This window comes from Limanda limanda, chromosome 9 (genome assembly GCF_963576545.1).
Source record: "Limanda limanda chromosome 9, fLimLim1.1, whole genome shotgun sequence".
NCBI lineage: Eukaryota > Metazoa > Chordata > Actinopteri > Pleuronectiformes > Pleuronectidae > Limanda > Limanda limanda.
In genome coordinates, this window is record NC_083644.1 from 19405997 (window position 1) to 19417574 (window position 11578).

The 11578-nt window shown below is 39.5% G+C and overlaps 1 protein-coding gene across 1 annotated transcript; it reads left to right on the top strand.

Annotated features, from left to right (window-relative positions):
- The first annotated feature begins 61 nt into the window (after positions 1-61).
- Positions 62-10907, top strand: il23r (interleukin 23 receptor). Its single transcript, XM_061078674.1, has 17 exons — positions 62-122; positions 1090-1154; positions 1212-1273; positions 1399-1574; positions 2130-2253; positions 2346-2512; positions 2794-2930; positions 3015-3195; positions 3303-3370; positions 3795-3990; positions 4076-4279; positions 4746-4844; positions 4998-5153; positions 7227-7367; positions 7559-7646; positions 8963-9053; positions 10076-10907. The coding sequence occupies exons 1-17, from the start codon at positions 62-64 to the stop codon at positions 10709-10711; spliced, it is 2652 nt and encodes an 883-aa protein (XP_060934657.1). The 3' UTR covers positions 10712-10907.
- Positions 10908-11578: the final 671 nt, after the last annotated feature.

Consider the following 11578-nt stretch of genomic DNA (forward strand, 5'->3'; position numbering starts at 1 on the left):
ACATTCTGTTTACAGCTACTGATTGATTATCTTTTTGGGGGCAAACCAAAGATGAGCTGAGATGAACCTCTCCTCGTGTATTTGGAGATGCATAATCATACTTCTCATTTTCTCCCTCCAGTGTGAGTCTGTCAGTCTATCTACATTATAACATCTATCTTGTTGCGCTTCAGTTTCTGATTCTGTGAGAAAACTGCATTACTGTATCCAGTGGCTGTTGAGGTTTTACACCCTGTGTTTTAAGCTTTGACCACAGTGGTGAGACAGAAATGTTTGAATTTCTTTCTGTCACAGTAAAATAATCATGCAAAGCCACACATTCTGTATCAAACCTGTTTTTGACATGCCTCATTGTAAAGACAGCAATATGGATGGATGCATAGAGAGAAAGATAGATAGATAGATAGATAGATAGATAGATAGATAGATAGATAGATAGATAGATAGATAGATAGATAGATAGATAGATAGATAGATAGATAGATAGATAGATAGATAGATAGATAGATAGATAGATAGATAGATAGATAGATAGATAGATAGATAGATAGATAGATAGATAGATAGATAGATAGATAGATAGATAGATAGATAGATAGATAGATAGATAGATAGATAAATAATAGATAGATAGATAGATAGATAGATAGATAGATAGATAGATAGATAGATAGATAGATAGATAGATAGATAGATAGATAGATAGATAGATAGATAGATAGATAGATAGATAGATAGATAGATAGATAGATACATACATACATACATACATACATACATACATACATACATACATACATACATACATACATACATACATACATACATACATACATACGTACATGCATACATAGATAGATACATAGATATATACATAGCTAGATAGATAGATGAAATATACATTAAACTAATTTATAATGAAATCTAATACAAAAAAATACAAGGAGTGTGGTTTTATATACAGAAGGCACCTTGCAAAGTCTTTATATATGTGTGTGTGTGTGTGTGTGTGTGTGTGTGTGTGTGTGTGTGTGTGTGTGTGTGTGTGTGTGTGTGTGTGTGTGTGTGTGTGTGTGTTTGTGTGCACAGGTTCCCCTCTGCGCCCGGTCGGTTGCCTGTCCTACAGAAAACTTGGCTACGTGACAGTCGAGCCTGTCTTCCTCATTGGCTCAATGAGGAAAACAGAGGAAGACTGTCTTCCAATGAGGAAGACATTCTTCCTCATTGGCTCAAACCTGACAGTGTACTGCCACATCAGTATCTGCAAGAAGGGGTATGAATGGTAGAAATACAGAACAATGTGTTAGGCCATTTTGTATCCCGGAAAAATAGTGTGATGTTCGTCCTCTTGAGAGACGATGCTAATGCTCAGAAACAATTTATGTTACTCACTTGCAGGTCTGAAATATCCCTGGATCTGAACAACGAGAGAGTGAAAGATTGGAAGGAAGTCAACTGCAGCACGGTGATCTTTAATCTGACCAATGTTCAGATGCCAAGATCTCACGTGCTCTGCAAACTAAAAAGTCCTCATGTTACTAAGATTGTCAGTGGACTGGATCTACATGGCGGCTGTATGTACACTTGACTCTGATAAGCACAGAATGAGGTCCAGTGTGGAGGGTTTAAGTCTACGTTGTATTCTTGTTAGTGTATATTCACCTGAAACTAGAACACTTCATATCTACATCAGGATCAGGTCCACCATGTTGCCATGTTTCTATAGCACAGAATGGACAAACCAAGCACTGGCTCCTATGTGTTTTTATATCACCTGAAGGCCACCGTAGGTTCTCCTACTGTTTGGAAAGGCAGGGTTATGTGAGGGGTATTAAATTGGTTGCAATCTGCAACATTACCAGTAGATTTCACTAAATCCTTCACACTGAGCCTTAATTAAAAGGAAATAAAAATTGAATTTATGTGTAAATACGGATTTGAAGCGGCTGTGCAACATCTCAATGAGCTGATTTCTATCATCACACACTTTTTTGGTCAATTATACAATCAATCGAATTTCATTGATATGGCCTTTATTCACGAATCACAATTTGCCTCAGGGCTTAACAAGGTGTTTGGATTTGCTTTTCATTAATTATCAATTTTATCCCCCATCTTTTCTCCTCAAGTACCACCACATAAACCTGGAAACGTTACTTGTGAAACGACGAGGGCCTCAGCCTTCATAGACTGCTCGTGGAAGAGCGGAGCTGAAACATACCTCTCTACTACCTACAACGTTTCAGTCTACAGGTGCGGTATTATTCTAAGGTCAAATGAAGCTGTTGTTTTATTTCTTTGAGTATTACCATGCTTTTGATAATGACAAAACTTATTTTCATCAGAGGAAATAGGACGCAGGTACATTTAAATCAAACCCAGGATGCTGAAGAAATCACAATACCACGAAAAATTGTCGACGGAAACACTAAATACCAGTTGATTATCACGGCTTACAACCACTTTGGAGCATCACAGTCTGATCCATTCATCCTGTGTGAGAAGGATATAGGTAAGCCCTCACTTTAGTCCAACACGTCTTTATGAACAAGGGTTCATTTACACAGCTTGAACAAAGAGTAATAAATTATATTTATAATCTACTTTCTGAAGAAATGAGTCATCCTGTGAACCGTTACAGTTTGACTGATGTGTCCTGACTATCAGCATAACTGTTTCTCTAATTGAATAATAGTATGCCACTGTGTCAGTTAACGTTATGAGTGTTCCAGTATATCCAGGAGATATTTGGCTGCACTTAGAACTCATCACATGGCACATCTTGCATTGCAGTGATACCAGACATCCCTCATATTCTACACATGGAGTTTGAGAACAGCTCCACAGCAGCAGTGCTGAAGTGGAACACCTCGGATTTCTCAGTGACTCTCAAATCGTACATCAGGCTCCGCAAACACAGCGGCTCCTGGGTAAAATAAAAGCTTTGTGCTCATTCGCAGCATCGGCCTCTATCAGACAGTGAGCAGGAGACCTGATCTCTTGGTGTCTTATAGGAAGCCAGAGAGACAACAGAGCTCAGTGAGGGTTTGATGAGAGTGGATGACCTGAGGCCTCTGACTGAATACGAGTTCCAGATCAGGACGTGTAACTCGACATCAGGACTGGAGACCTCCAGCAAGCGGCCGTCCTGCAGCAGATGGAGCTTGTCTGTGACGGGGAGAAGTCCTGGAAAAGGCAAGCTCACAGTCTCAACCTCAAAATTCTTAGATATCACGTAACAAAGGCAACTGATAATGCCATAACAAGTTTTTCATCACCCGCAACCCACATCTTATCATTAGGTCCATCTCAGGAGTTACACGTGTGGAGGACGTTCATCAGCCAATTGATGGTGATTGTTTTATGGAAGGTAATGTGTGACATTTATTAGAACTGGTTTTTATATTGATACTGATCTCATCATATAAAAGTATGTCAAATACCAGATATAGATGCAATTGGTTCTACACAGGACGTCTGCACTGCTTGTTGATTAAAGAATCTTGATTTTGGAAAAAATTTTGAATCATTAAATGTTTTGTTCCACTTGTAAGTGTATCTGATAAGAAGATTTTTCTTTTTCTTTCTTCCCCCTAAAAATAGTCAGATAGATTATATTTTATTTTATCTGAACAAATTAGACAAGAAAGATGTAACATGCTAATTAGTTGACTATAGAGGAACATCATATCACATTTCCCAAACTGTCTATAACTTCCAAATATTCTTTTACACTCTTACTGGATAATGGCGAAAACTAAACCTGACTTGACGATTGGACTTCTTCCCCACAGCCTCCACATCCAGACGACTACAGTGGTGTGGTTCAAGAATACAAAATCTTTTTTGACCAGAAAGAGGCAGCGACCTGTCCCGCGACTTCCAGTCAGAGGTCAGTTATGGTACCAGCGGAGGTTCAGGCCCTGAGCGTCAGTGCTGTCACTTCATATGGGTCCACTCCAGCAGCTGATGTGCCACTCACACACTCAGGTACTCAAAGCTCCAACACAGAAGACAGAACCTAACAAAGCAAGTTTTAAAAAGTCATTAGTAAAGTGTGATTCTGTCTATTCAGGTGTTTTTGGGCCTGTACTGAGAGAGCTGGCTCCTGCAGCTAACGGCAGCGCTGTGCTTGTGTCCTGGTCGTGGCTGGGGACCAAACACTGGTCCACATCTGGAGGAGAACTGCGGCACTATGTGGTGCAGTGGATAAGTGTGCCAGTGACACAGCTGCAGTGGAACAAGCTTGACAAAGATCAGAACAGCACCCCAATCACAGGTACACACACACACACACACACACTCACACACACACACACACACACACACACACACACACACACACACACACACACACACACACACTCACACACACACACACACACACACACACACACACACACACAAACAAACACTCACGCAGGCGCGCGCACAAACACACACACACACACACACACACACACACACACACACACACACACACACACACACACACACACACACACACACACACACACACACACACACACACACACACAGTAGTACTTCAACTGAGATCAAGCAGTGACCTCTTGTGATAACTTGGTGAATTACATTAGTTTGTGCTCTTTATAATTACAACTCTCACAGAGCATTTAAATTAAATGTGTAAATCGCTACTAAGCTTAATCCTCAGTTCATACGTGTTGTTAAATACTTGTGTGAATATTTAGAGTTGAGAGGGTTTATTTTTCTTGTTGTTTCAGGTCTGACTGCAGGTGTGAGGTACAACATCTCTGTGTACGCTGTGACCACTGGAGGTGTCAGTGCTCCATCATCCGGCCTCGTCTACTCCAAACAACAGAGTGAGATTCATAGACTCAGCATGTCCCCGAAACCTGCTTATTTACACAGTTTTAAATATAGAGATGGAACATTTTCAATGAGAGGATGAAGATGATAAACATCCCCCATCCTCTCTTTATGTCATTGTGTTTTTTTATTTTTTTATTTTATAGGACCTGTGTCCGGTCCCATCTTGTTGGTTCTGGTTCATGAGTCCAGGCGGATCCTGATCCAATGGGACAAGCTGCCTGTGGACCAGCGGAGGGGCTTTGTCACAAACTACACCCTCTACGTCCAGTCACTGGGCTCCAACCACACAACACTCAGGGGTGAGCAGTTCTGCTGTGTCCTTATGTGTGTGTTTGTCCAGCATATGTGAATAAGACACATATAATACATCATTTTTGAAGATGATTCACTGACAGATTTACTTAAGAACGTAAGTCAGACGTTATAAGCAATTGAAAGACATCACCTGGTCATTGGGGCATTGTGATAGACATCCTTCTCAATTACCAGGAAACACAATTACTCAAATGATCAAGAAAAGATTTATCATCAGTTGAGGGCTATTTTTTATTAATCTAATATATGTCTATATTATAAAGGGTTGAGTATTTTTATCTTCTAAATACATTTTCTTAATCTTGTAGTGGCAACAGAAATGTCAGATTTCCACAGATGGAAACATACATAAGTATGTAAAAAAATAAATAATCTATCATGTAATAAGAAGGAAAAACTTTCCCCATGACAACATACCACTTGGGAACTTAACCTTTAAGTTGAAATTTTAAACCAATGTCCGTAGTAGATTTTTTAAGAATCTGTGGAGCTTGACAGGATTCTTCACAGTAAAATTACTCTTTGTGTTGTTCTGAAGGTTTGAAGGAAACACAACTTTGCCGTGCGTCGTTTCCTGTTCTATTACATCAAGGTGCTCATTGGTTTATGTGTGCGTACTTTACCTTGGTGGGGTGAAGGTTTTTTCTAGCACGTTAGTGTCTATGCACACGTGTCTGGTAGATCACATAAGCAGTAGTGTGCATCTATTGTCTTTCACTGTTACATAATGGAAACTGTGCAACAAGCATTCCACAAATACTCCCCTCCCACAATGCTTCAGTGCATCAGCAGGGTTTTTCTGCTCTCACTTCCAGTAATGTCAAACGTTGTACACAAAACAAAAGACAAACAAAAGGTGGGATTAGTCTCCATTTCCAACAAAGACTGCGCTTCATTCATTCAACACTGATAAAGAAAATTCATCTCCACACTTTAACTTTGGTAGTTTTACCACAGACAACCGGATTTATATCTCTATTCATCCTATATCTAAACTGGTTGTTGTGGTTAAACTGTCAGAAGGTCTGTTAGAATATGTATCTTCTCAACATATAACTGGGAACTGCAGATGATGGGTATAGTGAGCAAACTGGTAACCATCAGTTTCACAGTATCTTCAGTGAATCATATTTTCTAGAACTGGCTTTTGACCACAAACAGGAAGCCACGAGGCTACATGCACATATGCAACCGTAAAGGCTGTTAGTTACCAGCCACTATTTCTGGAACGTCGTTGTGTAAAGGCACCTGAGAGTTTACCTTTCCCTCTCTGTTACAACTTCAGCATTTGTCAGCTATAATGTATATATATATATTTATAGGTGACATGACTACTAGCAAAAAGCGTTCACACATACACAAAACATTTCTACAGCTGTTAAATGTTATAAAAAACTCACAAACTTGAATTTGTGACAATCAATTATTTTTTACAATTTCCCACATTCAGATAAATTAATGCAAATTTTAAATCCACCCACAAGTTGATATAGAGGTATAAGTCGTGAGACTATCTATATCATGAATATAATTTCACTAGTTCAAAATATTAAAGGCCTGTACTTGACATTAAACACTGCTTGCACAACATTCATCATCCTTTTTTAAATTTCCAACTCCTATTACTTCAACAGTATCTTTATACAGACACAAGCAATCCCACTGCATTTCTTCCCAAAATGCATTTTCTAGTTTCGGTTTAGTATCCATTATTTCCATGCTCTTTGCTAGACACAGTTGCCATGTAGCAGGGGAATGTCATGCTGCATTTAGCAGAACCAGATATAGTGTTTCCCTCAGGAGTTGGTGGAGACCAAAAACAAACTAAAATACTAAGTGACTATAAAGCTCCATCCTCAGGGGACAAGAAATATAACGTGAAATGTGGGCATATGTTATTCTACATCTAATAGATATGCAAATGTTTAAATATTAGCTAACAAGTTTGCGGTTTCGACTTAAAAAGGTATATCAGTATTAAGTTCATATTAAGACTGATACAAGTGGCCAAAATAATCTTGTAACCAAAAAAGTGATTTATTTTCACTTCTTTTCAGTGGTGGTGTCTGGATCTGGCCCCAGACAGATGTGGCTGGATTGTCCTGACGGAACTCTGGCTCTACAGCTGACTGCGTCCACCTCAGCAGGAGAAGGACCGCGAGGGAGCCAGATCGTCTCCCAGCCTGCAGCTCCTGTAGGTCAGTCTCCTGCTGCCGTCCTTTTTGTCATTTCTAAAAACACACACACCAACTCATTAAACCCGGAACTGTAATTCTTCTTCATTTCGTATCATTCCAGCTAAATTAGACTTTAACTTTGAAAACAAGAGAACTCTCTTGTTTTAATGTTGTGATAACTAGTGTACTAAACTGTCTCTCATCTCTTCTAGCCGGCCTGGTGATTGTGGTAGTTTTCATCATCACCTTCTTCATAGCAATCACAGCCAACCTGATGTGCTGGAGCTGTGTGAGGGAAAGGTATTAAACAATATAGTTTTAATATATGTTATTGTTTCATATAAAACATTAGACATCAACTAGTGCAAATATTCAGTTCAGGTATAACTAGTGTTGCAAAATTCCGGGAATATTCAAACTTGGAAACTTTCCATGGGAATTAATGGGAATTAACGGGAATTAACGGGAATATACAGGAATATACGGGAATTCACGAAAATTAACGGGAATAAACTGGAAATCTTGTAGGTAATTTATACTAACTGTATTTACCTTGTCATATACAGACATAAATATAAACATTTTATTTTGTCATAGGCTGATTTGAGCCCTGAGGAAACTTTGGGCACTTGACTTAATATGCTAATGCATCGTTGTGTCATTCTTAACATAGGTCTTTGCAAAGTATTTGCTAATGTATACAGCCTTTCCTTCTACATTGGATGGGGTGAAATGCCTCCACACATGAGATAGTGCTCGTGGCATTGTTCTGTAGAATAAGATGAGTAAAAAGTTTGTAAAAAAACACTAATGCAATGCCAGAGATAAAAAAAGTTAGCCAAACAATTGGAATCGTCTGTAAAAATATTTTACAATTGATGGATAATGAATGGAAATAGGCTAGATGAACAGATGAACAATCCTCAATCAGCATGCTAATATGTTTTCCCCAGTAATATCATCGAAACTTACCTGACTAGTCCTGCACACTACATCAGGTCTCAATAGCCCTGCTGTAGAGTGAAGGATGCTGGGAAGTATCTGTGCATGAAGAATGCACAGTGGAGGGTTGAAATTCAACGTGCAGCGTGTGCTGCATTCCATACATATTTAAAATGGAGATTCGAATGATGTTTTTATTGCTCAGCGTTTAATTTGCTTACTTAACTTCCCATGGAAAGTTTCCGGAAGGTTTCGGGAAATTTACCGGAAGCTTTCCGCCTCTTTGCAACCCTAGGTATAACCATAAAAGACCATAACTGGGATATGGTTATCCTGCAAAAGATTTTGAATGATCATAGGTTTAGTTTCTCTGGTAACTGGGACCGATGCCACTGTGGCTAGTTTCATGAAATATTACACACACACTTCTGAACATCACGATAAGAACTCACATGACTGACATGAAGCGAAACTTAAACCACTTAACAAACACTGTGCCACAGTCGTGATTCTGATGGAGATTTGTGTGTTTCAAATAACATCACCATCAAGTTTACTTTTCAGATGCAGATAAGACGTTTTGTGTTTTTATTCTGTAAACGTAGCCTTTAACTGCAGCTGAGAATGAACTGTCCTCATCAGTCCTGCTAAGATTACCTGTCTTTCTGTGTCAGGATCAAACATTGGTGTATTTCCTGGGGACCTGCCTGGCTTGTTGAAAACTTACCAAAACCAGAAAACAGTAATGCCATCAGACTACTGAAGGTAAACAATTGTGTTCACCTTCATGCTTCCCTCTTTCTCTGTGAACTGTTTTCACTGCAACAGCTAGAATCTGCAACTATCACCAACAACAACAGCACATGTATATGTTATGAGAATGTTTTAAACATATTAACACCAACTAACCCTTGAGTTTGTTGAGATATACCACTCTGTACTATTATAGAAGGTGATGTGAGTTATTAGTTCCTGCTTTCACTTTGACAACATCGAGCTACATGTGTTGGTAAAAACTTTGGGATCTGCTGAAGGTGAAAAAACTTCACACAGCGTGTTGTACGGTGGCCCTGAAGTGCAAATCACAAACAATAAATCCTAAAACACAATTGGAAATAAAAATGGCATCCAGCGGAGTGCATGCAAGGACTGCAAGGCCAAACAGTCCCTTTCTAAATCCACATTCCAATTCACTAGATCCAGATACTTATTTGGATTTACACAACATTGAAAACACTCCTACATGTCAGTGTCCTAAACATGTCTGATTTTCGTCATAAAGATCCAAAAATTATTCATTATACATAAATGTTGAAAAAACGCCTCACAATCACACATCTCACAATGTTAAAGAAAGTGAAAATGATATACTCACCACTATGCCGATGGAGGGGTGAGGGAAGTGTTTGAGTCCACAAAACACTTCTGGAGTTTTAGGGGTTGCCAGTGTTGCAGCCAAACTCTTCAAACGTATGGATCCTCTGTGATCCATGAGTGAACGCGGCTCCAAAGAAAGCTATCAGAGGACCATATAAACATGGTGAAAATGATGCTGTTTCAAGTTGAATTTTACACTGTCCGTGTAATCAGCCATGAGCCATGTCAATTGTTAGCCTATCTACATTTTCTTTACGCTTTACTGACATAATGTTTTCTTAGCGTGTTTTGTGATGTGACATGATATGCACTTTGGGGCCATCCTATATTTGTCCACCACATTTGATGTATATTAAACCCACTTGATAATTCAATCAAATCTAACTATGCTTTGTTATTTTGGTCTCCAGCAAGACGGAGGTGAACCGTCCTTCTTTTCCAGGGAGAGTGACCCTCTGCTGTCGCCCATCAGTTTGATTTACTGGGAGGAGAGGGACGACGTGTATCCCGCCATCCATGTAGAAGGACCCCACTTTGGATTAGGACAAACCATAGCAGAAACACCTTCACTACCATCTGATACTGGGACTGCGCTTGTTGAAAGGCAGATGGAACATGTCAGCTACAAACCTCATATTACTATTCTGGCTTCAAAAAAAGAGGAAGTGGAAGAGGAGCCAAAGGATGTACCAGTCAATGTTGAGGAAGAAGTATGTTTAAGTGAATTCGGAGGAATACGTGGAGGCTTGCTCTCTAGTGTGGAAATAGATTACTCTGATTCACCTCTGGAACCGACTCTCAGCTCTCTTGATGGCATTTTGAGGCCTAAAACTACTGAAGCAACAGATGTCTTGAGTACAGGCTTCTCAACGGGGAGGAGGGGGACTGAGAGCGAGGCTGAAGTGGGCTGTCCCTCCCTGGAGTTACACCAGGGTGACATCCACACTCCTGACATGGCAGAAACTTGTTTGTCACAGAATACAGAGATGATACTGAGTGGAGGTTACTTCCCTCAGGTTACTACACTCTGTGACACACAGAGTTAGCTGGAACATGGGAATGACACAAACAGGACAATCTGCACTAAAGTGACGTTCAAGAAAGCATTACCCAAGCACCCCTTCTCCTGAGTTGTGTGACTTTGTGAGATCATTGGAAAACTATCATCTGTAACTGTTAAAACCAAGTTATTTAATGATAAACTTGCATAAACTGAGTTTGATTCATGCCCATTATCATACATGTTTGGCTGTGGTTATGTTTGTACTATCTTTTACCAAGAATACTTTATATAACACTTTTGATACAAACAAAATAACATAAAGTGCTTGACATAAAAACAACCCTAAAATAGTACACACACAAACAATAGTGGATAAGTGTGCCAGTGACACAGCTGCAGTGGAACAAGCTTGACAAAGATCAGAACAGCACCCCAATCACAGGTACACACACACACACACACACACACACACACACACACACACACACACACACACACACACACACACACACACACACACACACACACAGAATAGTAACTAAAGTGCTAGTATGAGTAATAATTATTTCAGTGGTGTTAGCAGAATGGCCCTATAGATGGTGATTTTGATGGGTCTCTTTGTTTGTGTGTTTGTTTATACCCTGAGGATTTTGATTATCTGTGACTTTTGTGGCCACGACATCAGTGGGATTGGATTTTTTTGCAAATGTTCATGCTCCACTCAGGAAGAATTTTGATATATTTGGTCATCCTCTGACTTTTCCTCGACCTTCGTCAAAAGATCAAAACATCAAGTTCTCCTCAGGTTAATGATCACATGATTACCTGCAAAAACGAATGAAAAACATTTATCCATCTATCACAACCTGCTCTGTCTGCTGGTGGGATATTATAAAGCATATTTAAATTC